At 47.3% G+C, this 27,811-nt stretch overlaps 1 protein-coding gene across 4 annotated transcripts; it reads left to right on the top strand.

The window, feature by feature from the left end:
* The first annotated feature begins 1,753 nt into the window (after positions 1-1,753).
* On the top strand, positions 1,754-27,745 carry inpp5e (inositol polyphosphate-5-phosphatase E). Of its 4 annotated transcripts, XM_059638245.1 has the most exons (13): positions 1,756-1,878; positions 5,469-5,502; positions 11,913-12,064; positions 13,758-14,823; positions 15,979-16,102; positions 21,614-21,708; positions 22,306-22,430; positions 22,532-22,651; positions 23,132-23,239; positions 24,540-24,701; positions 24,923-25,038; positions 25,914-26,050; positions 26,351-27,745. In XM_059638245.1, the coding sequence occupies exons 4-13, from the start codon at positions 13,979-13,981 to the stop codon at positions 26,478-26,480; spliced, it is 1,962 nt and encodes a 653-aa protein (XP_059494228.1). In that variant the 5' UTR covers positions 1,756-1,878; positions 5,469-5,502; positions 11,913-12,064; positions 13,758-13,978; the 3' UTR covers positions 26,481-27,745. The 4 variants fall into 4 exon arrangements, with proteins under 4 accessions (XP_059494227.1, XP_059494229.1, XP_059494226.1 ...); XM_059638244.1 differs by lacking the exon at positions 5,469-5,502 and having other exon boundaries at positions 1,754-1,878; XM_059638246.1 differs by lacking the exon at positions 5,469-5,502 and having other exon boundaries at positions 1,754-1,878; positions 11,910-12,064; positions 26,373-27,745.
* The last annotated feature ends 66 nt before the right edge of the window (positions 27,746-27,811 follow it).

The following is a 27,811-nucleotide window of genomic DNA, read 5'->3' as shown; positions in this document are numbered from 1 at the left end:
GTGAATGGTGAAGGTGTTAGATGCAGTGCCACTTGAATGACTGCCTAGTCAAGGCAAATGAAGAGAGTTTCACCACAGTCCTAAATTGTGCCTTTTGGATAATGTCAGGAGAGTTACACTCTGCAGTATTCTTAGCTTCTGGCTTCCTGTAGACAAAGTATACATCCGGTCTGGTTAAGAGCTTACAATCGCAATTTCATCGAAGCTTGTTACCTGTTAAATCCAGTTGCATTCAGTGCTAGATAACAAAGTGTGGAGCTAGATGAACACAGCAGGCCAAGCAGCATCTTAGGAGCACAAAAGCTGACGTTTCAGGCCCAAACCCTTCATCAGAAAAGCTTGCAGTGGGACAGAGATCCCCTGAGGTTTGTCCAGAGGGAGGAGGGTAACTTCTTCAGGTTAGGCATCCCTGGAAGAGGCTTCGCAGTGAGGTTAAAATTGTATCAGTGATAATGGGAACTGCAGATGCTGGAGAGTCCGAGATAACAAAGTGTGAAGCTGGATGAACACAGCAGGCCAAGCAGCATCCTAGGAGCAAAAAAGCTGATGTTTTGGGCTTAGACCCTTCATCAGATTATCTCTGCATTCAGTGCTAGCCAACATTTGAACTGGCTAAAGTTGCAAGCACATCTATTGCCTGCAGTTTTCCCAAAATTGACGTGGATGCTAAAGCTAGGAGTGGGTTTTGAGGAGATTCATAGGCATCAGGAAATTTAGCAATGGGTAACGGGGGGGGGGAGAAAGAAACTGAAGTTTAACAATCTCTGATGAAGGGTCTAGGCCTGAAACGTCAGCTTTTGTGCTCCTGAGATGCTGCTTGGCCTGCTGTGTTCATCCAGCCTCACATTTTATTATCTTGGAATCTCCAGCATCTGCAGTTCCCATTATCTCTGAAGTTTAACAATATATTGGATAGAGGTTCAAAAATGAGGTTGTTGACTTGCCTGCTGCGCTGGCTGTTTTGTCACCATGCTAAGTAACATCATAGAACAATACAGCGCAGAACAGCGCCCTCGATGTTGCGCCGACCTGTGAACTAATCTAAGCCCATCTCCCTCCACTATCCCATCATCATCCATATGCTTATCCAAGGACTTCAGTGCAGACCGATGAAGTTACGTTGTTTTACTATGTTTCGTATTCTCGTGATCAGATCTGTTGACGTGTTTTGTGTCATTTCCAGTTTTTTTTTGCAAGGGTTTGTATATGGGATCTAATTCCACATGTTTGTTAATTGCATTATGGGTGGAGAATCAGGCCTCCGAATTCCTGGCCACATCGTCCTGGGTAGTCGCTAACTGATGATGTTCCTATGCATGGTGATGAAACGTCTGAAGGATAACCAGCCAGCTGGGCGAGCAGGTCAACAACCTCACCACAAGCCGAGCTACAAATCTTCGCAAGGACTTTAAAAGGAAGAATAATGGTGGAGCCTGTAATGATCCTTGTACCATCATGACCTGAAATGTTAATTATTTCTTTGCTTGGCTGCACCTGACCTGCTGAAATGTACAGCTTTTTTGCTTCATTTCGATGTTCCCGGCCTCTCCAGTATTTGGCTTTGCAAAGTCAGGGAGTTTTGGTGAGCTGAATAATGAAACTTCCTTGTCTCCGACACGGACAGATTGAGGAAACAAAACCAACAAGCTGACGGCATCTCTCCCCTTCCCTCCTCCCTGGGATGACTCCTCCAGTATCCCCGCATGCACAGCGGCTGGGATGGGTCCTCCACGTTCCCGAGATGCAGCGTGCCCAGCGTTGCCAACGTGCTTTGCTCCAGTTGCTAAGGGCCTCAGGCTTTTACATGGCCCCGGCGTCAGGAGCTGGCAGTGTGTCCGGAGCGGGGAGCCCGGCAGCTGGGCCGAGCCGGCCGGTGAGGTGAGCGGAGGCGGCCTGATTACCTCGGGTGGGGTGGGGTGGGGTGGGGACTGAGCCTGCCGCCCGGGGGTGGAGGGAATTGGCTTCAGTACCGCAGGGCCCACCTCCCGGGGGCGGAGGGAATTGGCTTCAGTACCGCAGGGCCCACCTCCCGGGGGCGCTCCCAATCACCGGCAACACTGGGGCTGGTTCCCATGGAACCTTTTAGGTTAGCTTCAGCTCCATCTTCATCCAATAAACCTCCACTTTATTACAGAAATTGAGGAAACAAAACCAACAAAACCACTTTATTACACCCGACCCCCAACACCCACCCACCCCCCTCCAGCCCCCACCCCCACCCCCACACTCTCCCCCCCCCACACTCTCCCCCCCCCACCCCCACACTCTCTCCCCCCCCACCCCCACACTCTCTCCCCCCCCACCCCCACACTCTCTCCCCCCCCACCCCCACACTCTCTCCCCCCCCACCCCCACACTCTCTCCCCCCCCACCCCCACACTCTCTCCCCCCCACCCCCACACTCTCTCCCCACTCCCATCCCCCACACTCCCCCCCCCACACTCCCCCCCCCCCACACTCCCCCCCCCCCACACTCTCCCCCCCCCACACTCCCCCCCCCCACACTCCCCCCCCCCACACTCCCCCCCCCCACACTCCCCCCCCACACTCCCCCCCCCACACTCCCCCCCCACACTCCCCCCCCCACACTCCCCCCCCACACTCCCCCCCCCACACTCCCCCCCCACACTCCCCCCCCACACTCCCCCCCCCCCACTCCCCCCCCCCACACTCCCCCCCCCCCACACTCCCCCCCCCACACTCCCCCCCCCCCACACTCCCCCCCCCCACACTCCCCCCCCCCCACACTCCCCCCCCCCACACTTCCCCCCCCCCACACTTCCCCCCCCCACACTCCCCCCCCCCCACACTCCCCCCCCCACACTTCCCCCCCCCCACACTCCCCCCCCCACACTCCCCCCCCACACTCCCCCCCCCACACTCTTCCCCCCCCCACACTCTTCCCCCCCCCACACTCTTCCCCCCCCCACACTCTTCCCCCCCCCACACTCTCCCCCCCCCACACTCTCCCCCCCCCACACTCTCCCCCCCCCACACTCTTCCCCCCCCACACTCTTCCCCCCCCACACTCTTCCCCCCCCACACTCTTCCCCCCCCACACTCCCCCCCCCCCACACTTCCCCCCCCCACTCTCTTCCCCCCCCCCACACTCTTCCCCCCCCCCACACTCTTCCCCCCCCCACACTCTTCCCCCCCCCACACTCTTCTCCCCCCCACACTCTTCTCCCCCCCACACTCTTCTCCCCCCCCCACACTCTTCCCCCCCCACACTCTTCCCCCCCCCACACTCTTCCCCCCCCCACACTCTTCCCCCCCCCACACTCTCTCCCCCCCCACACTCTCTCCCCCTCCCTCTGCTCCCCTCCCCCTCCCTCTGCTCCCCTCCCCCCCCCTCTGCTCTGCTCCTCTCCTCCCCCCCCCCTCTCCTTCCCCCCCCCTCTCCTCCCCCCCCCCTCTCCTCTCCCCCCCCCTCTCCTCCCCCCCCCCTCTCCTCTCCCCCCCCCTCTCCTCTCCCCCCCCCCCTCTCCTCTCCCCCCCCCCCTCTCCTCCCCCCATGCCCCATCCCCATCCCCCTCCCCATGTCATCCAGGGAGGGGGAGTTGAAATGGTTCGCAACTGGAAGGTGTTGTCATTTGTCACAACACAGGTGTTCTACAAAGAGGTCTCCGAGCCTCCGCTTGGCCTTCCTGATGGAGAGGAGGCCACGTCAGGAGCAGCGGATACAGTAGACCACATTAGCAGATGTGCAGGTGAACATCTTTCTGAAAAAACACAGACAGTATCCCTCTTTCAAAACTGTTGATTCTGCCCGATTGCATTAGGGTATTCCAAATGCTGGGTTGCATCCTCCTTAATAAAAAAATTCCAGCATTTTCCCTAAAACCAATATTGAGCCAACTGGCCTGTACTTTCCAGCGTTCTTGTATAGAGGAGTCACATTTAATAGTTTCCAATCTATGGGACTTTTCCGGACTGCAGGGAATTTTGGAAAATAAAAACCAACATCTCTAATATTTCAGCAGCCAGGACTTGTCAACTTTTAGCTCTAAGAATCTTTGCTGTCTCCTTTTCCTTGGAAATAGAATGGTTTAAGTTCCTCCCTTTCACCTGATTCACAGTCGTTTAGGGGATGTTATCTGCATCGGGTTTGGTGAAGACAGATGCAAAACATCTGCGCAGTTCATCTGCGTCATTTCCTTATTTTCCTGTATGACTTCCTGACACCCGCTCCTTAGGGGATCCAAGCTCACTTTAGATCCTTCCAGTTTTTAACACCTGGAGAAACTCTGAGTATCTGTTGTGTTTCTTGTATTCTTAAGACACCTTCCTCACTGAACTTTTATTATTCTTTGTTCTTTATATTTTGTCTAGCCATGTAACTTGCTATTCATCTTTGTGGAATTGTTCACCCTTTCTTTCAATTTGGTATTATCTTTGGTTTCATTCATTAGCCAGGTCCATAAGACAAAGCCATAATGTACAGAAGCAGAATTAGGCCATTCGGCACTTTGGGGTCTGCTTTTTCATTCGATCATGGCTGATACGCTTCTCAACTGCGTTCTCCTGCCTTCTTCCCATAACCGTGTCCTGGGAGTGTTTGATGAGGGAAAGTGTGAGGGAGCTTTACCCTGTAACTAGCCTATACTGCCCCTGCCCTGGGAGTGTTTGATGGGGGACAGTGTGAGGGAGCTTTACCCTGTAACTAGCCCTATACTGCCCCAGTCCTGGGAGTGTTTGATGGGGGACAGTGTGAGGGAGCTTTACCCTGTAACTAGCCCGATACTGTCCCAGTCCTGGGAGTGTTTGATGGGGAACAGTGTGAAACTTTACTTTGTATCTAAACCTGTGCTTTCCCTGCCGTGGGAGTGTTTGATGGGGGGGAACGGTGTAGAGGGCGATTTGCTCTGTATCTAACCTCGTGCTGTCCTTGTCCTGGGAGCGTTTGATGCTTGTGTACTTAGAGTTTAATTGTGTGTTCGATGTGTAAGAGAGTTATGGATTATTAATTGAATCAGTTAAACAGTCCTAGAACAAAATATTTCTCGGATGAACAGGAACACATCAGGATGTAACCACAAGGAAATTAGTGATTGTGGCGACCTTGTCCATGTCACAGCAAAGTATAACACTTGGCTACAGTATCTAACTTTTGGGAAATAATAACTAACTTTTGGGGCCGTAAGTAATGAATAAAACTATTCTTCAAAGAATAGTTCACAACATTTTGTTTAAAGAAACTACCTTTGAGGTTAAACCCCTTTCAAACTGGGCTGTTTTCAAAGGGTGCTAAAATGGATACACACTGGGCTTTTTGTTACATCTTCCTTTGATGTCAGCTATCAAAGCTGTTTGTTAGCCCTGCAAATGTTTGGCGCAGGGCTTTCATCACATAGCTGGGGAGCTACAGACATAAGGAATCTCTCCTTTAACGTGCAGTATATTAATCAAATTTGTTCCTTACTCTCACTGCACTGGCATCCTATACATGTCGTTGTGAACCTTTGGAGGAGTGGACTTTACCAGCATTTGATTCTCTGACAGGTGAGACGTACTGCAAGTGGGCTGTGTTTCTTGATGAACTGAAATAGTCATGGTTGTGGAAAGTATTGAGTGAGTAAGGACAGCGCTCAGTGTGAGATTGAAAAACTTTGATCTCCAGGCCAATGTATGTATGAGATAAGGTTACTGACTGTGAACACCAAGGAGACTCTGGGTTCAATCCATCATCAGCCAAGTTTCCTGCTATGGATCATTACCCAGTAATTCCTGCTGGAGAAAGGGGGAGGTCGGGGGAAGGCTCCACATCAACTGTGATCTCCCTACAGCTAATTAGTTCCAAGTTATCTTTGTATCCATGTGTGGAGCTGGCTGAACACAGCAGGCCAGGCAGCTGACATTTCGGGTTTAGACCCTTCTTCGGAAATGGGGGAGGGGAAGAGGGCTCTGAAATAAATAGAGAGAGGGGGTGGCGATGATAGAAGGTGGATAGAGGAGTAGATAGGTGGAGAGAAGATGAACAGGTCACGGAGGCAGGGATGAAGCCAGTACAGGTCAGTGTAGGTAGGAAGTGAGGTGGGAGGAGCAGGTAGATGGGAGAGAAAACAGGCAAATCAAGAAGGCAGGGACGAGAGGGGGACTGGTCTTGGGATGAGGTCATGTGTGGGGAGATTTTGAAGCTTGTAAAGTCCACATTGAGACCATTGGATTGCAGAGTTCCAAGGTGGAATATGAGGTGCTATTCCTCCCTCCAGTTTTCGGGTGGCATTGTTGTCGCACTGGAGGAGACCCAAGACGGACGTGTCGTCCAGGGAGTGGGAGTGGGAGGGGGAGTTGAAGTGGTTCGCGAGTGGGAGGTGTTGTTGTTTGTCATGAACCTAGAGTAGGTGCTTCACAAAGCGGTCTCCGAGCCCCCGCTTGGTCTCCCTGATGTAAAGGAGGCCAAATCGGGAACAGTGGACACAACAGATCACGTTAGCGGATGTGCACGTGAACATCTGTTTAATGTGGAAGGTTTTTCTGGGGTCTGGGATGGAGGTAAGGGCGGAGGTAAAGGGGCAGGTGTAGCACTTCCTGCGGTTGCAGGGAAAGGTGCCGGGGGTGGTAGGGCTAGTGGGGAGTGTGGTGGAGCGAATGAGGGAGTCGTGGAGAGAGCAGTCCTTACAGAAGGCAGATAAGGGTGGGGAGGGAAATATATCCTTGGTAGTGCGGTCAGTTTGCAGGTGGCAGAGAATGATGCGTTGAATCCGGAGGTTGGTGCAGTGATACCTGAGGACAAAGGGGAGTCTTATTTGTTTATTGTGGGGAGGGGGTGTGAGGGCTGAAGTGCGGGAAACACAAGAGATAAGGTCAAGGGCACTTTCGACCACTGCAGGGGGGATATTGTGGTCTTTGAGAAACAAGGACATCTGGGATGTCCTGGAGTGGAACACCTCATTTTGGGAGCATATACAGCGGAGGAATTCCACCCCTCTTGTCCCTGCCCCCTTGACCTCTCCACCTTCCCTCCCACCTACCCACCCCTCCCTCCTTACTGACCAACCCCCATCCCAACTTCTTACCTACACTCACCTTTACTAGCTTCATCCCCGCCTCCTTGACCTGTCCGTCTTCTGTCCACCTATCAGCTCCACTATCCACCTTCCGTAACCACCTCCCCCTTCTCTATTTATTTCAGAGCCCCCTTGGCCTCCCCCATTTCTGAAGAAGGGTCCAGATCCAAAACATCAGCTTTCCGGCTCCTCTGATGCTGCTTGGCCTGCTGTGTTCATCCAGCTCCATGCCTTGTTACATCAGACTCCAGCATCGGCAGTTCCTACCATCTCTGAGTCTTTGTATCCAGCCTATTCAATTCAGAGTGACCTGGTAGTAAAGTACTGGGGTCTTTGTAACTGAAAGTCACCAGTTCAGGAGACGACACAGCAGCTTGTGTTTAAATTGGGACTGTCTTTTGGCTGAGACTTTAAAATGAAGACTCCTCTGCCCCCTCAGATGGTGTAAAAGATCCTGTAGCCACTATCTCAAAGAACTTGGAATTTCTCCCCATTTCCAGTGTTATATTTCACTGGGGGGAAGTGTGCTGAAAAGAAAGCCCTAGTATTCATGGAATCGTCACAAAAGTTAAACATTCTATAAAAGTATGCAAAGATTCGCCAACATACCTGCCTTTTAGATGCAGGTTGACAGAAAGAAAGGACTGTGAATAATGGGAATCACAGTTTACTACAAATCAATAGATGCAGATAAATCGTATTGAACCCATGACATATAACTACTAGCTCTAAGGACGATGTGGTTTTTATTTTTTGTTTTTAAAATCCAGGGGCTGAAAGAGAAAGAGTTGCATTATGGAGTCATTGACCACATAAACAAACTTCGGTCCAACTTGACTGCACCAGCCAAACATCCCAAACTGACCTAGTCCCATTTGGCCCATACCCCTCTAAACCCTTCCTATTCATAATATCCATCTAGATGCCTTTTAAATGTTATAATTGTACCTGCCTCACCATTTCCTTATGCAGCTTATTCCATACACACACCATCCTCTACATGAGAAGGTTACTTGTCAGATCCTTTTAGAATCTTACCCCTCTCACTTTAAACCTATGCCCTCTAGTTTTAGACTCCCTCACCCTAAGAAAAAGACCGTGGTTATTTAGCCTATCAATGCCCTTCACGATTTTATAAACCCCTTACCAATCACCCCTCAGCCTCCAACATATTAAAGCCAGTGCTTGACAGAATGGCTGTATATTTTGAAAGCAAGTAACTTGACCCTCATTGCAGGCTTAGTGTAAACAACTGTTTGAATGAGCAATAATTGAGATTTAAGTTGCTGATGATTTGGAACCACAGGCATGTGTTGTGCAGCCTTTTCTGGCAGCAACTTGCTGTATGGACAAGTGACCGTTATCAATGACAGAAACTTTTTTGCCTGTTAACAAATAGTTCTATAGTAACTCAGCAGCTTGGAGTTGGGGACAAGTTACAGGGCAAGAGAAGTGTTCAGTTCTTCTCCATCTCGAGCAGTCTGTCTGTTCTCTGCAGTCAAAACATACTGTAAACCTGAAGAAAACCAGTTTATCTTTCTATCAACAGTTGTTTGAAGCTGTGACTTTTAACTGAAATGTCAGAGACAATTTATGGGTGGACCCAACCACCTTATTGTCTTATCAACCAATGGAAGCATCCAGAGAAAGATTATTAAAGCAACATGTTGACCAGCAGAATTGTCATAGGAGTCTTTCGATAAGAAACATTTTATCAAATGTGGCATCAAGGAGCCCGGTACACAACTATAGTCCATCGGAATGGGAGGGAAATCTCCCTACTGATTGGGATCATAGCAGCCATGAAGGAAATGTTTGTGACCTTTGGAAATCAGTCATCTCTGTGTCATGATCCACTTGGGAAAGTGCTTGGATGTTCGAGCACTACTATTCCTGGGATTGTCACAAAAATTAAATGTTGAATCAAACTGTTGAAGTTCCCAAGATACCTGTATGGTGGACTTAGGTTAACAGAAAACTCTGACCAGGGTTTTGTGTTTAGCATGAACTACTGTTTATCACAAATAAATCATTCTAACCACAGGAAAACAAAGACATGAACTATCAACCGATAACTCTACTAGATTAAACTCTACCCCCCTCCTAAACTGCTACACACACTTGCAGACCTTTGCAAACAAATGAGCCTGGATGTTACAGGATGGAGTAAAAGGTACTAGGGAAATACAGTTCAATAGCACCCATCCACAAGGATATGTGAGGTATCCCTTTGTTTCTCCCAAGTTCCTGCTGAGCGCAAATCTTCTTATTTCCAGATTCTTTCAATTCTTTGCGGAAGCAGAGCAGTTGACATATTAATTATTTTTCAGTCACTAGTTAGATGCAACAGATTATAGGAACTGATGGGAGTGATTAGCAATATTTCCACTTCTGGCTATTTTGCATCTTAGATGGAGGCTTTTTTGCCTCTAACGTTCACATACAAACTGTCTGCCTGCCCAGGAACTAATCACAGAGTTGTCATGCTGATGGCTGTGGCCTGTACACTTGTTCCTGCTTTCACAAGCCAAACAGCAGTTTGTCTCTGAGTAAAGCTTGCTTTGCTGACTCCACAGTCTCGGGGTTTCTTAGACATCTTCCCCTACTGCTTGAACAAAACAACAATTTAAGCACAACTCCCAATGAGTTCCAGTAACTTGTTTTTAAAAGTGTGGCGACTCCTTCCACAGCCTTTGATGTAAATAGCCCTTTTCACATTTTGATCCACAATTTAAAATTTAAAAGTTTTTTTAAAAAAATGAGGTACTGAAGCAGCCTGTGTTAAAGACACGAAGATGTGGGCAGCATTCAAGCTTGGGCTCATATGTGGTATGTAACACGTGTGCTACACAAGGCAGTCTCCAGCAAGGAAAGGATCTCACATTTGTTCCTTGGCAACTCCATGGCTGAAATGCCTGTTATCAACATGGGGATTGTCATTGAGCAGAAGCTGAACTGCACCAGCCATATAAAACTGGCCTTTTTTTGGGAAGAGGGCTCCAGAATATGCACTTCCCTTTGTACAAGGGGGCATAGCTACAAATTGAGGGGTGATAGATTTAAGACAGATGTCAGAGGCAGGTTCTTTACTCAGAGAGTTATAAGAGCGTGGAATGCCCTGCCTGCCAATGTAGTTAACTCAGCCACATTAGGGGCATTTAAACATTCCTTGGATAAGCATATGGATGATGATGGGATAGTGTAGGGGGAGGGGCTTATATTAGTTCACGGGTCGGCGCAACATCGAGGGCCGAAGGGCCTGTTCTGCGCTGTATTGTTCTATGTTCTATGTAACTGCTTTCTTACGTCACCCTCAATGGTCTAGCCTTAACTTTAAGATACTGTCTCTTTGTTATTGATCCCACCACCCCAACCCTATTGCTCTGTTTTCACTCTGTCAAATCTTATCAGAGACTGCCCACATTGAGCAGTGAGCAAACATGTTCAAACTAAATTCAGCTCCAGTCACATTTCAAAATAAATTAATGCTTCGATCTGCCACATTGAGTCCATAATGTCAGTTTGACAAGGCGGTATTCCAGGGGTAAATGAGCCACTTACTCCTCGGGATCTTGTTTCAATGCTGCATGCTGGCTCAGTGTAAATCTGGTGTAATGAACTGCAACTGAAAACCTGATTTGAGCTGCATCATAAAATATAAAAGAGTGAAGATTAATTCCTTTTATCTCTGATTGCTTGGCCTGAACAGCTTTGCTGGAAATTAACTATGCTGTACTGTCAGTATAGTGGTGCTGTGTTTGACAGGCTTCTCTGTCCGTTTTGTGAGTGATTCATTATTCTTCACGTGATGTTAGACAGCAAGCATCTCAGCTGAACCTGGAAGCACATTTTGAAGACAGGCACCCACTCACACACCCTCGCATTCACTGTAAGCACACTGAGGGGTCACAAGGTTGTAAGCCTCAAATATTTGCCTGCTCATTTTGAGACTTCAAACTTGTAAACCTGTTGCTGAGAACTTTGTGTGTTGTGAGAGGCGGTATTGGAGAAGACCCTAGAGAGCAATAGGATGGATCAGCTATTGTTGCCTTGGAACTCATGTTCCCACAATACCCATTTGTGACCCCACTTGGGGTATTGGCTCCCCCATTGGGAAGCCCTGTTGTAAAAGGTGTTGTAGAAATAAGTAATTTTTAAAAATTTTTCTTTGTTCAATTATTAACCAGAACTGGCAGAGTGATTTAGAGGACACTGGGCCCATGGTGCCAGTGTTAACTCTTTGAAAGAGCTGTCCAATTAATCACACTGCTCCTGCTTATTCCCCATAGCTGTGTAAAGTATTTCTCCCTTGTGTTTGCTGATGAAACAAAGTGAAAGTATAAACCTTGGCTGTGCTACAAAGAGTTAGAGACAAGTTTAGTGAAGGTGCAAGAAGGTGGCAGCTGGAGAATAAGGTGGGAACACTTAAGAACAGAAAAGCAGAATATGTTTTAGAAAAGCTTCACACCCCATAAGTGTTGGTGTTCAGAGAGACTTAGGTTTACTTGTACAAGGAACTCAAAAATTAGCAAGCAGGTCCATCAAGCAATTAGGCCAGTGTTCATTCCCCATTCCTGGTTGAATCTTGAGAAAATGGTGGTGAGTCACCTTCTTGAACTACTCCAGTCTGTACGGGAAAGATATTTGGGAGGGAATTCCAGGACTTGATCCAGGTATACTGAAGAAACAGTGTAATATTTCCAAGTCAGGATGGTGTGTGGCTTTGACAGGAACATACTGGTGTTCTCCTTGGCCTTCTGAGTGGTAAATGTTGTGGAATTAGAAAATGCTGGCAAAGGAATGTTTGTGAGTTGCTACAATACATCTTGTGCATGGCACAATCTCCCTTTGAATTTTGTCAGTCTGCTTTGCATACTGATTAACTTTCTCACTGCACAGAAGTCCTGTGATCCTGAAACGGTTGACACTGGAAACGCGGCACTCTGGTCACTGTCAAAGCAGGCTGTAGGAAGCTGTCTTGGACAAATGTCTCTCTATGATGTCCTTCAGCCGGGTCTACTGTCACTACGGAGACACTGCAAGGATGCCAAGAGGTAGGTGCCTGGGAGTTACAGATTGCCCTTGTGGCATCAGATCTACCGGGATGAGGGTGCACCCTCTGAAACATTGGAGCTGTGACATGTCAAGGAGTGGATGGTTTATTGGGAGGTTGGGGAGTGTGGGGAAGTTGTGGTGATTGGGCTGAGTGTCATCGCAGGCATGATTGGAAATGGAGCAGAGTGTTGTACCAGATGATGAGCACCATATCCTGGTGACTGGATGCTGAACTTTAGCAACCAGACCTGGAGACAAGTTGATAAAGGGCAAACCATAACATCACAAACAAAAACGCTTCTCCAATCACAAGCCACTCACTTTCTGATTGCCATAATTTTTCCAAAAATTAAAATTCCTTGAACAAAATGTGTTAGATTGTTCTGATACAAACTCCTTCATTTGCAATAAATTTATATGAACATTCATCATTGGAGCAAAAATATACCATTCTGCCCCCTAAACATGCTCTGTCATTCATTAAGATCACAGTGGATCTGTGTGTGTTGAATTCCACATTCCTGTCTAAACCCCTTGATTCCTGCTTAATCTAATCACCTCCATCTTAAAAACAAAATCAGTGACAGACCTCCATTGCCTTCTAAGGCACAGAGTTCCAAAGTCACGCAACCCCCTGAGAAAAAATGTAGAGGAGTGACGTCTGATTTTTAAATAGTATCTCTTAGTTCTGGACTCTCACAAGTGGAAGTGTCCTTTGCATATCCACCTTGTTGAGAACCTTCAGGATTTTATAAATTCAATTAAATCATCTCTCATGTGTCTAAACTCCAGTGGAAATAAGCCCAGGCTGACCAACTGTTCCTCCCAAGAAAACCCACACATTCTGGGTGTCAATCTGGCAAACCTCCTCGGAACGGCCTCCAACCCATTTATATCCTGCTTTAAATAAGTAAACCAAGACTACATGAAGTATTTAAGAAGTGCTTTCACCAGTGCCCTGTGTATTGCAGCATTCCCCATTTAGGTCAGGTTTGTGTTGTCACTCCCTGATCTCAGTTTTTAAAATTTCTGCATGGCATGTGGGTGTCACTGTCTGGACCAGCATTTACTGCCCATCCCTAAATCGCTCTTGAGAAAGTGGTGATGAACTGCCGTCTTGAATAGAACGTGTTCAGCCATTTTAGGGGGCTGTTAAAAGTAAACCACGTTGCTGAGCGTTTCCAGTTTGAGTAAGGATAGGAGATTTCTTTCCTTGAGTGGCATGAATAAAGCGAATGGATTTTCACAACAATCCAGTAGGTCACCGTTACTGAGATTCACTTCTAATTCCAGACTGATCCCAATAAAGACAATTCAAATGCTTCAGCTGCCACGGTGAGCTTTAAACTCCTGTCTCTTGATCACTAGGCCAGATCCCTGGACCTTTAATCCAGTAACATAACTACAAGACATTACTCAGTACATTCACTCATATAAATAAAAGCAAAATATAACAGGTGCTGGGCCTGGAAATAAAAACAAAATGCTGGAGAAACTCAGCAGGTCTGATATCACCTGTGGAGAGAGAAACATTTTTGAGTCTCTTACTCTTCTTGACCATCTGTTAAGATGATGAAGATAGCTGTGTTAGTGCTGGACCCTCTAAATCAGAACTTTTAAAAGACTTTGTGTTTTTGAATTGACTATTTATTTGCAGGTTTCCTGCTCACGGTTCTGGTGGTTTTCCTGCAGGTTCTGGATTATGGCCTTTCCAGTAGAGTTTTGAGACACCAGTCAGGAGCTATTTCACCTCCTTCTGATCCCACCTCCTTTTCTCTGTGGAAGTGAAAGAATGAGGCAGTCTGCTGGCAACAGGAACTGGACGCTTCTAAAAGTTTTCTCTGACCTGGGAAAGTTGTTCAAGACCGCTCACTCTCAGCCGTTTTTGCCACCAAAAGTGAAGTTTGTCAAGAATGAGTAATCAAACCAAACTGGCATCTTGTGGTACCTGGAATGTGTCCTCCAGCACTGGCACAGCTGCTGGACAGCCCCAAAGTCACGACACTGAGAGGCACCAGTTGCGAGAACGCGAGGAGCTCAGGCCCTTTCTCAGCGACACTTGGAAATGCCCCCCTGAGGAACTGGGCCATGGTATCCAAGGGCTGGAAACGTCGATGGTACCACGACCTCCTGTGAGGCCCAAGCCGTGCCGGCACGGCAAGCTACAGCACCTGCACTCAGTGGAAGGGAGAGCTGCTGGCCGCAGACTGAGGAGCAGGAGCAGTGAGGAGAGCTCCTCAGAGCCTGTTGACACAGACTCCTCCTGCGGGTCCCTTTATGGTGCTGATCTCTCAGGCTCCCCCATGCAGTGTCTCCAGGGCAAGTCAGTGGTAACTCCTCAGAGGCCCCTGCCCAGTAGCAGCAGCAGCAGTAGTAGTAGTTTGCGGGAGTGCGACACCAGTGAGTCAGCTGGGAGTACAACAGAATATCGTAATGGACCAGACCACACAGACTCCCAGGCCAGAAGTGATCACCTTGATAGTAAAACAGTATCCTCAGCCAATCGGAAGCTGCCTCCTGTGGCACCCACCAAACCCCTGCCTCCAATGGTCATTAACCTGGACTCACCGGTACTAAGGACCAGTAATCGGATTGACCAGGATTATGTGGATTACATGCATGTGACTCAGTCAGTATCGAGCCAGAACAGCAATATCCTTAACCTGTCCCAAGGAACTGAGGATAACGGATCCTCGTTCTTCATGAATTCTCCCAGCAGTGTCTTGTTTCCTGTCCGCTCAGAAGATCTTCGGAAAAGGTAAGGGAACAATTGAAAATTAAAATATTAAAATCCTCTTAGCTGTGAAGTGTCTGCAGGATCTAGTATCAGCCTCAGCTCAGTGAGGAGCTGTCTCTCAGCCTCTGAATCAATAGCCCATGGAATCATATTCCCACACAGACGCTGTGTGGTGCTGATGAAGCACCGCTGAGGGGCTATTACACTGCTTTTGCTTGTCTCAGTCATTCAGGGAATGCTCACTGTCATAGCTATAGGCCTTATGCTGCTGATCTCTTATGAGCCTGCATTCTGGGTCATTGTCTATTCTTTGATCCCATTGCCACTCTAGTGAGATGCTTAAATTGACAAGTCCAGAAGATGGACCTTTCCCACGCTACATGGCACAAAGCTGAAAGGTCAGGTGCGGAATGCCAAATTTATTTTCTCCCCAGTTGCAGAATGACAGGAAGAGGTGGAGCCAGACTGCTCCAGATTTCTCCGGGGAGAGAGATGCTTTGTGAGGGATCCAGTGTGGTCAAAAAGACAAGAATGAAGAAAGCCATTGGTGAGACTGAATCTGGAGAACTGTGTACAGTTTTGATCTCCTCATTTGAAGGATTTCGTTGAATTTGGAACAGTTCAGAGGCAGTTCCAAAAAATACTTCCTGGGATGGGGGTTAGCTTATGAAGAAAGTTAAAACAGGTTAGGCCTTTCTCCATTAAAGAATGAGGGGTGATCTTAGTAAAACTTGACAGGGCTAAACAGGGTGGATACTTGGATGATAGTTCCACATATTAGGGAGAGCAGGGGTCAGAATTGGAGAATTAAGAAGTCACCCGATTAAGACTGAGATGAGAATCTTTTCACTCAAAGTGTCAGGAGTCTGTGGAATTCACTCTCCCAGAGAACAACAGTGGCTGCATCATTGAGTTTTATTCAAGGCTGAGTCAGTCAGACTTTACGTTAATATGGGAGGCAGCAGTGCAAGTGGACTTAAGATCACAACCAGATCAGCCATGACTGTATTGAATGGCAGGACAGGTTGGAGGCTGTAAGTAATTTATTCCTGCTGCCAAGTGTGATGTTCTTACACGAAGGATAGAGGGAAAGCAAGAGAGGCTGAAACAGTGAGACAGAAGCTGAGCAATCATGACCCCATGTCATGACTTTGGGACATTCCTGTGTCTCTACAGGAGTTATCTGGAGGGCAGTCTCCTGGCCAGTGGAGCTCTGCTGGGAGCCAGTGAACTGGATCGTTATTTCCCTGACCGAAGAGTGCGAGTGTTTATAACCACCTGGAATATGCAAGGCGAGATGGTGAGTCACAGAAACGGTTGATTGAATTTTTTGAGGACTTGACCAAGAAGATAGATGTGGGAAGAGAGGTAGACTTTGTCTTCACAGACTTTAGCAAAGTCTTTGACAAGATTCCACATGGCAGACTGGTTAGTAAAGTTAGATCACATGGGATTCAGGGAGAGTTTGTCAATTAGCTACAAAACTGGCTTGATGGTAAGAGACAGAGGGTGGTGGTGGACGGTTGTCTTTTGGACTTGTGGCCTGAGATCATTGGTGTTCCACAGGCATTGGTACTGGGTCCAGTTATTGTTAGTAATTTATATAAACTATTAAGATGAGAATGTAGGAAGCATGGTTAATAAGTTTGTAGATGATACCAAATTTGTGGTATAGTCAACAGTGAAGAAGGTTATCTAAGATTACAAAGGATTTTTTGATCAGTTGGACCAATGGGCCGTGGGTTGGTAGATGGAGTTTAATTTGGATAAACGTGAGGTGTTGCATCTTGGTAAGATGAACAAGGGCAGGACTTTACAGTTCATGGTAGGGTCCCGGGCAGTGTTGTCAAACAGAGGGACCTAATGGTTCAGGTACATGGTTCTTTGAAAATGGCATCACGGGTACACAGGGTGGCAAAGAAGGCGTTTAGCACACTTGCCCTCATTGCTCAGACCCTTTGATATAGGAGTTGGAACGTCATGTTATAGTTGCACAATATATTTGTGAGGCCACTTTGGAGTACTGTGTACAGTTTTACGTCACCCTGCTATAAGAAGGATATTACCAAATTGGACAGAGTGCAGAAAAGATTTACAAGGATGTTACTGGGACTGGAGGGTTTTGGGTTATAAGGAGAAGCTAGATAGGCGTGACTTTTTTTTACAGGAGGCTGAGGGGTGACTTTATAGAGGTTTTAAAAAAATCATGAGAGGCGTAGTTAAGGTGAAAAACAGAAGTCTTTTTCCTAGGGTAGGGGAGTTCAGAACTAGAGCGCATATTTTTAAAATGAAAGGAGAAAGATTGAAAAGGGATCTAAGGGGCAACATTTTCACACCGGGGTTTGTATGTGGAACAAACTGCCAGAGGAAGTGATAGATGCAGGTACAGTTACAACATTTAGAAGACATTTGGACAGGTACATGAATAGGAAAGGTTTGGAGGAATATGGGCCAAATGCAGACAAACGGGACTAGTTCAGTTTGGGAAACTTGGTCAGCACAGACGAGTTGAACCGAAGGGTCTGTTTCTGTGCTGTACGACTCCCTATTTATGTCAAACTGAGAGCAAGGAAGAAACGCTCTGGAAGAGGAATCTTCACTCAGACATATCCCTTCAAATACAGAGCAGCAGTAAGTCAGGTCAGTGTGCTCATTGAGCTGTGGGCTACAAAGTGATGTCTCTCAGTCCCCTACTGCACCAGTCCCTCAGCTCATCTGAGTTGTATCGTTATTTTTTAACTCCACTTTGAGCTGTCATCTGATGAACTTGTGCCTGAGATTGTCCTTTGGAGCAAAACATCCTGTGTTGCTGCCCCTGGCTGCTGTCCAGTGAACCCACCCTCCCTGTGGCAATGGGCCAGATGCCCAGGTTAATTTCCTGGAGGAAAGAGTTCAAATCTCTTTCTCCTTTCATTTCAGCAGCCAGCAGAATTTCAATTCCACTCATAATTTGGAATGGAAAGCTCATATCAGAGATAGCATCATGAGAAATATCTAGTTTCACTAACATTCCTTTAGGGCAAGAAATCTGCCATCTTTACAGGGTCCAGCTTATATGTGACTCCAGGCCCACAGTAATGTGGCTGATTCTTAACTGCCCTCTGAAATGATGTATTAAATAATGGATGGGCAATCATCAATCCCATGGCCTTATCAACTAAACCCATATCTGGTGAAGCAGTGGAAGTTAACGTGTGGATTGAATGAGAAAATATGTTGAAAAGTGTTTAATTGACTGTGAAAGGTAAGGCAACCACCTAGTGGTATTATTATAGAGTCATAGAATTCCTGCAGTGTGGAAGGAGGCCAGTTGGCCCAACGCATCCACACCAACCCTTTGATCAGCATCCCACACAGATCAATTCCCCCCACCCCACCCTCAGATCCTGGTAGCCCCACATTTAGCGTGACTAATTCACATAGCCAACACATCCCTAGACTCAATGGGACAATTTCCCATGGCCAATCCACCTAATTTGCACATCTTTGGACCATGGGAGGAAACCAGAGCATGCGGTGGCAACCCTCGCAGACACGGGGAGAATGTGAAAACTCCACACAGTTACCCAAGGGTGAAATCAAATCCAGGTCCTTGACGCTGTGAAGCAGCAGTGCTAACCACTGAGCCACCGCGCCGTTTTAATAATATTAATAAAAAAGCAAAGAATGGTCAAAATACTAATGAGATGGGAACCATTACAGTATTTGAGAAGGCTAGACAGAAATGTAAGTATAGATAGTAAAATTTTTAAAAATATTTAAATAAAAAGTTAAAAGTGAGACTGAAGAATTAAAGGAAAGTAAGGAAATGACAGGTGAATTGAAATAGTTTTCTGCATCAGTCTTCATTATAGATGATATAAGTAGCGTTCCAGACTCAGTGATAAATCAAGAAATAGAAGGGAGGGAAGAACTCCAGAAAGTTACAATCGCCAGAGAAGCAGTACTGAATAATTTGTTGGAGCTGCGAGCTAACAAGTCCCCAGGTCCTGATCGACCTCATCCTAAGATCTTGAAACAAGTCGCGTGTGACATATTTAATACATTGGTTTAATTGTCCATTGATTCAGGGATAGTCCCAATAGATTAGAAGCTAGCACTTACAACTGTTTTGTTTAAAAAGGGAGGGAGACAGAAAGCAGGAAACTACAGGCCCGTTAGCCTTGTATTTGTCAGAGGGGAACTGCTATCAAAGAAGTTATGTCAAGACACAGATAAGTTCAAGGTTATCAGGCAGAGTCAGTATGGTTCTGTGAAAGGGATATCATATTTGACCAACCTATTGGAGTTCCTTGAGGTGGTAGTACTTGACTTCAGGAAAGTTAAGTGCAAGGGGAACAGTGGATGTAATACAAGATAACAAAGTGTGAAGCTGGATGAACACAGCAAGCCAAGCAGCGTCTCAGGAGCACTAAAGCTGACGTTTCGGGCCTAGACCCTTCATTAGAGAGGGGGATGGGGAGAGGGTTCTGGAATAAATAGGGAGAGAGGGGGATGCGGACCGAAGATGGAGAGGAGAGTACAGGTGGGGAGGTAGGGAGGGGATAGGTCAGTCCAGGGAAGACGGACAGGTCAAGGAGACGGGATGAGGTTAGTAGGTGGGAAATGGAAGTGCAGCTTGAGGTGGGAGGAGGGGATAGGTGAGAGGACGAACAGGTTAGGCAGGCGGGGATGAGCTGGGCTGGTTTAGTGATGCAGTGGTTGGGGGGGGAACGAACTGGGCTGGTTTTGGGATGCGGTGAGGGAAGGGGAGATTTTGAAGCTGGTGAAGTCAACATTGATACCATTGGGCTGCAGGGTTCCCAAGCGGAATATGAGTTGCTCTTCCTGCAACCGTCGGGTGGCATCATTGTGGCACTGCAGGAGGCCCATGATGGACATGTCATCTGAGGAATGGGAGGGGGAGTTAAAATGGTTCGCGACTGGGAGGTGCAGTTGTTTAGTGCGAACCGAGCGGAGGTGTTCTGCAAAGCGGTCCCCAAGCCTCCGCTTGGTTTCCCCAATGTAGAGGAAGCCACACTGGGTACAGTGGATACAGTATACCACATTGGTGGATGTGCAGGTGAACATCTGCTTAATATGGAAAGTCTTCCTGGGGCCTGGGATGGGGGTGAGGTAGGAGATGTGGGGGCAAGTGTAGCACTTCCTGCGGTTGCAGGGGAAGGTGCTGGGTGTGGTGGGGTTGGAGGGCAGTGTGGAGCGAACAAGAGAGTCACGGAGAGAGTGGTCTCTCCAGAAGGCAGACAAGGGTGGGGGTGGAAAAATGTCTTGGGTGGTGGGGTCGGATTGTAGATGGCGGAAGTGTCGGAGGATGATGCGTTGTATCCGGAGGTTGGTGGGGTGGTATGTGAGAACGAGGGGGATCCTCTGGGGGCGGTTGTGGCGGGGGCGGTGTGTGAGGGATGTGTTGCGGGAGACGCAGTCATGGGACGTCAAGGATGTGATACAGTCAGCTTTCCAGAGGTATCTGATAATATGCCACATCAAAGGTTATTGCAGAAGATAAAAGCTCAGTGTAAGAGATGACATATTGTTGTGGATAGAAGATTGACTGGCTCAAATGAAGCAGAGAATAAACATCTAAATGGCTCGTATTTAGGTTGGTGAGATTTAACAAGTGGAGTGTACAGTGATCATTCCTGGGAGTTCAACAGTTTACCATTTATGTAAATGATTTGGATGAAGGGGTAGAAGGAACAGTTGCTAACTTTGCTGATGACACAAAGATAGGTCAGAAAATAAGCTGTGAAAAGGACAAGAGGAGGCTACAAAAGAAGTTAGATAGATCGATTGAGTAGGCAGGACTGTGGCAAATAGAGATGTCATGTGGGAAAATATGAAACTGCATTTTGGCGGAAAAAATTGGAAAAGGCGTATCTAAATGGTGAGAGACTGCAGAACTCGAAGATGCAGAGGGATCTGGGTGTTCTCATGAATCACAAGAGGTTATAGTGGTAGGTAGCAGTAAATAAGGAAAGCTAATAAATTGTCGTCATTTATTGCAGGGGGAATTCAACTCAAAGTAGGGAGGTTATGCTACATTTATACAGTGACACTGTTAAACTCAAATCTGGAGTACTGTGCAGGGTACTGATCATCTTATTTACAAAAGGATACAGATGCATTGGAGGCATTTTGCAGAAGGTTTACCACATTAAAAACTGGAATGAGACAGTTGATTTATGAGGAAAGATTGGACAGGGTAGGCTTGTATCCGCTGAAGTTCAGAAGAAGTATTTTAAGTGAAATGTAAGATTCGAAGTTGCCTTGACAGGGTGAATGTGGAAAGGATATTTCCTGTTGTGGGAAAATATAGAACCAGGGCATGTTGTTTAATTGGGTGGTATTATCACTGCAGTGTTAATCCAGAGAGCCAGGTTCAAATCCTGCCATGGCAGATGGTGGAATTTGAGTTCAATGAAAATCTGGAATTAAGAGTCTAATGATGACCATGAATCCATTGTTGATTGTTGGGAAAACCCATCCAGTTCATTAATGTCCCTTTACGAAACTAAATCTGCCACCCCTACCTGGTCTGACCTACTTGTGACTCCAGACCCATAGCAATATAGTTGACTGTTAACTGCCCTCTGGGATCACAGTTAATGGCAATAAATGCTGGCCTAGAAAGGCAAGTTATTGTCTGCTGTTCTTAAAGTAAGGGCTCAGTGAACTGAACTCTACTGCACTCCCCCACCTCACCATGAGGGGCCTGTAATCGTAAAGCCACTGTCAGATTCATCTCATTTGGCCGGATACAGGTTTTGTTTGTAAGAGGGAGTTTGTTGTAACCTTCTCTCTGTCATTACAGCCCCCTGACAAACTAGATGATCTTCTCCTGCCCTGTGACTCTCAATACATCCAGGACTTGTATGTCATCGGTACTCAGGAAGGAATCCCAGACAGGTAACAGGACCGATCGCATTTCAGGCTGCCTCTCATTTCTACCTCATACCACACCAGCCCCTCCAAAGAAAGTTCTCCCCATCCTATCCAATGTGCAGTGACCTTGGGAATGTTAGTTTTACTTAAGTACCCATTCTTCACATGTGACACCAGGTAGTGCTAATTGTTGGAGACACCAACACATGAAAACATTGAACTGAAGCACTGCCTGCACGTCAGTAGACATTAAAGATTCTACAGCTATTTGGAAGGGCGGCAGTGCCTCTTTTCTCTTTGTCTGTCCCCCTCTCAATTTTACAACCATATGTGTACGTGCTGCAGCAGCAGTCAACAAATCTGTTTGTTCCTCCGGTGCTGACCAGAACAATTCAACACCAGTCCGTGGGGCCAGGGTCGAGCTGTGACTCTGCGACTCTGCTGGCTGAGGCTGGATCAACTTCAGCTGGTAGAGCTCCCATTCTGCATCAACAGTAAACCTCACCAAGTCGTGAACCTCAGCTACTGCCAGCATTCAGCACTTTCAGTTTCTGAGCTTGTTTGTGCTGGATTCTAGGGCTGCAACCTGACTGCTTGGTTTGTCGTTTTGTGTTTGTCCAGGAGAGAGTGGGAGATCTGTCTGCAGGAGACCCTGGGGCCTCACTTTGTGCTGCTACACTCTGCAGTGCATGGAGTCCTCCATCTCTCTCTGTTCATCAGGAGAGACCTCATCTGGTTTTGCTCAGGTAAATGCTGCAGGATTGCTGGCCAGTGCCATTAGCTGTACAGTAAATGGAAATTGCACAGTTTGAACATTTACTGAATGTGTCTTGTGGCCCTCCCCCAGAAGTAGAACAGGCGACAGTGACCACTCGTATTGTCTCCCAGATCAAGACAAAAGGAGCCGTAGCAATCTCATTCACATTTTTTGGGACGTCCTTCCTCTTCATTACTTCTCACTTCACCTGTAAGTTTTACCTGTGCATTTTACTGTATCTCTATGGTTTCCAGAATCAGTTTCTGTTGATTGAGAGCTTGGGCTGAGAACCAGCCTCAGAAAGAAAGATAGAAGAAGCGAGAGAGAACAATCAGAACGAGGTGGCACAATGGTCACGTGTTTGAAGAAATTTTTTGAGAAGGGGTTAAGACAGGTAGATCATTGAGTCGGAGTTGATGCCCGAGTTACTGCCTAAGCAGAGAAACAGTGCCGTTATATAGCACCTTGTACTAGGTCCTGAAGCATTTTACACCCATGCAATGAACCAAATCTCACGTAAAGGAAAAAAAGTAATTCTCTGTACATCTTTTCAAAATCCTTTATTGTCTTCAAACATTGTGTGAAATTTTGGCTGATGATGGAAATGTGTATTATAGTATCTGCTGGCGTGTGAGGGCTGGGGATGGGTTACAGCAAACTGCCTCTCTCTCACTTCCATCTCTCATGCAGCTGGGCAAGGGAAGGTTTATGAGAGGATGCTGGACTACAATAAAACAGTGGAAGCCCTGGAACTTCCACGGGTTGTGCCTGACACCAACATCTACAAATCTGACCCCTGTGAGTAGCTACTGTTAAATGCCTGATGTTCTGCTGTTGTCTTGAGTGGTGTATGAGAAAGGAATTTACTACCTTCAGGCGAACCAGGCAATTGTACCTCTCACTGGGGTACGGGCTCCCACACACACTGACTCTCACTGGGGTACCGGCTCCCACACACACTGACTCTCACTGGGGTACCGGCTCCCACACACACGGACTCTCACTGGAGTAGGCTCCCACACACACTGACTCTCACTGGGGTACGGGCTCCCACACACACACTGACTCTCACTGGGGTACAGTCCCACACCCACTGACCCTCACTGGGGTACGGGCTCCCACACACACTGACTCTCACTGGGGTACAGTCCCACACACACTGACTCTCACTGGGGTACAGTCCCACACACACTGACTCTCACTGGGGTACAGCTCCCACACACACTGACTCTCACTGGGGTACAGTCCCACACCCACTGACCCTCACTGGGGTACGGGCTCCCACACACACTGACTCTCACTGGGGTACAGTCCCACACCCACTGACTCTCACTGGGGTACGGGCTCCCACACACACTGACTCTCACTGGGGTACAGTCCCACACACACTGACTCTCACTGGGGTACAGTCCCACACACACTGACTCTCACTGGGGTACAGCTCCCACACACACTGACTCTCACTGGGGTACGGGCTCCCACACACACTGACTCTCACTGGGGTACAGGCTCCCACACACACTGACTCTCACTGGGGTACGGGCTCCCACACACACTGACTCTCACCGGGGTACAGTCCCACACACACTGACTCTCACCAGGGTACAGTCCCACACACACTGACTCTCACTAGGTTACGGTCCCACACACACTGACTCTCACTGGGGTACGGTCCCACACACACTGACTCTCACTGGGGTACGGTCCCACACACACTGACTCTCACTGGGGTACGGTCCCACACACACTGACCCTCACTGGGGTACGGTCCCACACACACTGACTCTCACTGGGGTACAGTCCCACACACACTGACCCTCACTGGGGTACAGTCCCACACACACTGACTCTCACTGGGGTACGGCTCTTCTTATTCCTTTTCCCCTAAAAAATAGTCCATGTGGTGGGTTACTGCAAGAATGTTGGAAGGGTGAAAATTAGAAATGGAGAACATAGCTTGTCCTCTGCTGTGCTGTACTAACAATCAGTGAGCCGAGTCTGACTCTCCCTCCAGCAGCTTCCCCACATCTTACACACAGGGAACAAGAAGTAGAAATGGCCATGTTTCTCACCAGCTTTTACTGTGCACTTGCTGCAGATGATGTGACAACCCGATTTGATCAGGTTTTCTGGTTTGGTGACTTTAACTTCCGCCTGAATGTGAAGCGAGCAGTGATCGATGAGCTTCTACACAACAAGAACAAGGACAGTCTCCGCTCCATTCTGCATTACGATGAGCTAACCAAAAAGCTACAGGAGGGTAGGACTGATGCTTTGTACGTTACAGTTACTTGGGAGTGGAGAGGGAGCTGAGGACCAGTTGCAGGAACAGCTGTCACACACTGACTCTCTAGTGGGGTATGGGGTCTACAGTGACACACTCGGTTGTGGAGTGAGGTGTTCACTATATTTGTGTGGAGAACGAAGCGGGGGGATTGTGGTTGGGAACGTTTCCACTGCTGTTTTTTTTTTGTTCTTCAGGTTCGATTTTTAAAGGGTTCAAAGAAGCTGAAATAAGTTTTCTTCCAACCTACAAGTTTGACATTGGATGTGACGTTTATGACAGTAGTGCCAAACAGAGGACTCCCTCCTACACGGTAAAGAAATGATGGAAAGTCTAATTCTGCGGGTATATCAGCCACTCAATACCTTTTGCTGCAGCTGCCTCCTCTTTAATCAGTCTTCATTTACCCAGAGCATTCTGAGGTTGATATCACCCGTTAGGGACACTGCAATAGGATGCTCCGTTTGCTGGGAGTGGTTTTGCAGCAGAGAAAGTGAGGAGCATGTACAAGCAAATAATGTGATCCCATTTCCCGTGGGGGGGGTGCAGCAGGGAAGATTGATGCAGAGAGGTGTTGTGATTTGGAACACGTTGTCTGAGAGGCGGGTGAGAGCAGGTACAAACAGGAACTTTCCAAAGTGGGTACTGGATAAATCCTTTAAAAGTAGAAAAAGTTTCTGGGATGTCAGGGAACAGGAAACTTGCAAAATCACTAATTGGATTGATCTCAAGGAATGGGACAACAGGGCAGACAAAAAGGACAGATTCTTTACTGTGCAATCAGTGACCTCCAAACATTAGAAAGTGGGACTGAAGAGTACTCACTAACAAGAACTAATTCAGACTCAGCAAGGTTCCACGCATAGCAATATGTTAATGACCAGGTAATCTGCTTTACTGATTGGAGTAAAGGGCTAAATATTGGCAAGACCAGGAGGAAAACCTCCCTCACTTCTTCCAGGTGCACTGTGACATTTTTTTTTTGAAAAGCAAAGTGCCCCTAAGTTGGATAAAGTCTCACCTTCGATAGTTCAGTACTTGCTCCTTCCTGCTGTGGTCACCAAATTGAACCCGATTCAAGCAGCAGCAAGGTGCTAGTTATGGGCCTGCGAGCCTGTATGGTTTGGTGCAGTTTCAGTGGGAAGCTTGTGACGCAGACACAGACCACTCAACCCTCTTCTTCTGCAGGACCGCGTTATATACAAGAGCCGGCAGAAAGGTGACATATTCGTACTTAAATATGGGAGCTGCACTTCAATCAAAACCTCAGATCACAGGCCTGTCTATGCGTACTTTCAAGTGAGGCTGCGACCTGGAAGAGATAAGTGAGTGATTGCTTTTCATTTCCCTTTTCTGCCCTACTGGTGATGCCACTCGTGTAGGATTCTCCTGTGCTGGCACCAGAACAAGGGAGAGCTTCACAAGGTGTTCATGCTCTTCTGACATGCTTCCACCCTTCAGTGGTGTCCTGTCAGCACAGACTGTGAATCAGAAACTCAGACTGGTCATAGTGAGAGGATGGGTGGGACTATCCAACCTGTCATCTCAGAGAACTAATTAGACATCCGATAATAAAAGGGGCTATTGGGTTGTTCATGTCAAATTTGTCTGTTTTGCTCCATCAGCATCCCACTGTGTGCCGGTCAGTTTTACAGAGATATCTACAAAGAGGGAATAAAAAGACGGTTTATGAGGGAGCAGAAGAGACGAGCGTTCTGGAACCAGAGGAACAGTACCATCTGCAGTGTGTCCTGATGGAGCTGGATATAAACGGGGAGCTTCCTTAGCCAGCTCAGTTCCTGCAGCAATGGAGGTAGTGGGCAGAGAATCGGACTGCACACACAGTGCTGACTACAAGAGCAAAGTTCCTGGCTCAGTCACAGGATCCATGCCAAGGTGTTTTTCAATAAAACTGTGGGTCAGGAAGGGTACCATGTAACCCACTTATAAAGAGCAAGACTGTGCACATAATCCACCATTATCATTGTTATTGTTTCAACTTTCAGTACTTACAAGATTGGAAAATGACCTATGTTCATATTTTTTTTTAAAACATGCTCTCTCAATGTTGAGAAGCTTATCAAAATTATTTAAACCCTTGAAGAAACTGACCCTCACTGGGGTACGGCTCCCGCGTATAGGTTTCTTGTGTGAGCCTCAGTGGAGAATATCCCTAGAATACTGAACTCTTGGCATTGTCACAGACCATGAACAGCTAAAGAGCCTCTCTGCTGCAGCAGTGATGCCCAGTTTGAGTACCTGAATTACCAGTACTTTCAGCTGTATATCAGTGAGTGCAGCATACTGCTTATTCCAGCTGGAGGTTAGCCCACAATCAATTTTCCCCAAAAGCTTGAACTAAATGATTTTTTTTTACTCTCACCTAAAAAGACTGCTCTATTGATGAGTGCACACTGACCTCAAACAGCTAGGATTTCAAACAGTTTTATTTGGATAGAGAAGTTTTAAATGATATTGATGCTGTCAGAAACTCTTAACCAAAAAGGAGATTGTGGCAAATGTAAGTCAATAGTTTGTGTTCAGGGCCTGCCCAAACTGAGCTGTCAGTCATGCTGTAGCTTCCTTGACTGGGGAGATCAAACTCTGTTAGACCATCAGGTGACAAGGGGCCTGTAAGGGTCTCAGGGCACAGCCCATGGACCACCGCCGCGCCCCCCCCCCCACCCCTAAATTGGATTATTATTATTATTAAAATGCAGCAACTCCCCTCCTCCTGCATCTCATACCCACCACAATCACAGTCACCCTGGCTAGGGATCTTGGGGAATGTACCCCACAATGGGTACCTGAGAGGAGAGTGGAGATAGCCCCAAGCAGGGAGGCTGGGACAGGGTCTCAGTTACTCCCTCTCTGAAGCTACAATTGGTCAGGTTACAAAATACTTGTGGCCTTCTTCCTGGGGGGGGGGCTTCTGTAACATCTGAACTTGTGGTTTACATGGAACACATTTTTATTTTGATTTCACTGACTTTTTGCAAGAAATAAATAATTTATAAGAATTCTGGATGTTAGCCACCACTGTTGATCTGAGCTGCAACGAGCAGTCATGTTCCCACTGTAGCTGC

Source organism: Stegostoma tigrinum, chromosome 29 (assembly GCF_030684315.1).
Source record: "Stegostoma tigrinum isolate sSteTig4 chromosome 29, sSteTig4.hap1, whole genome shotgun sequence".
Classification (NCBI taxonomy): Eukaryota; Metazoa; Chordata; class Chondrichthyes; order Orectolobiformes; family Stegostomatidae; genus Stegostoma; species Stegostoma tigrinum.
The sequence above is the reverse complement of the archived record's forward strand: the minus strand, read 5'-3'. Positions and strand labels throughout refer to the sequence as shown.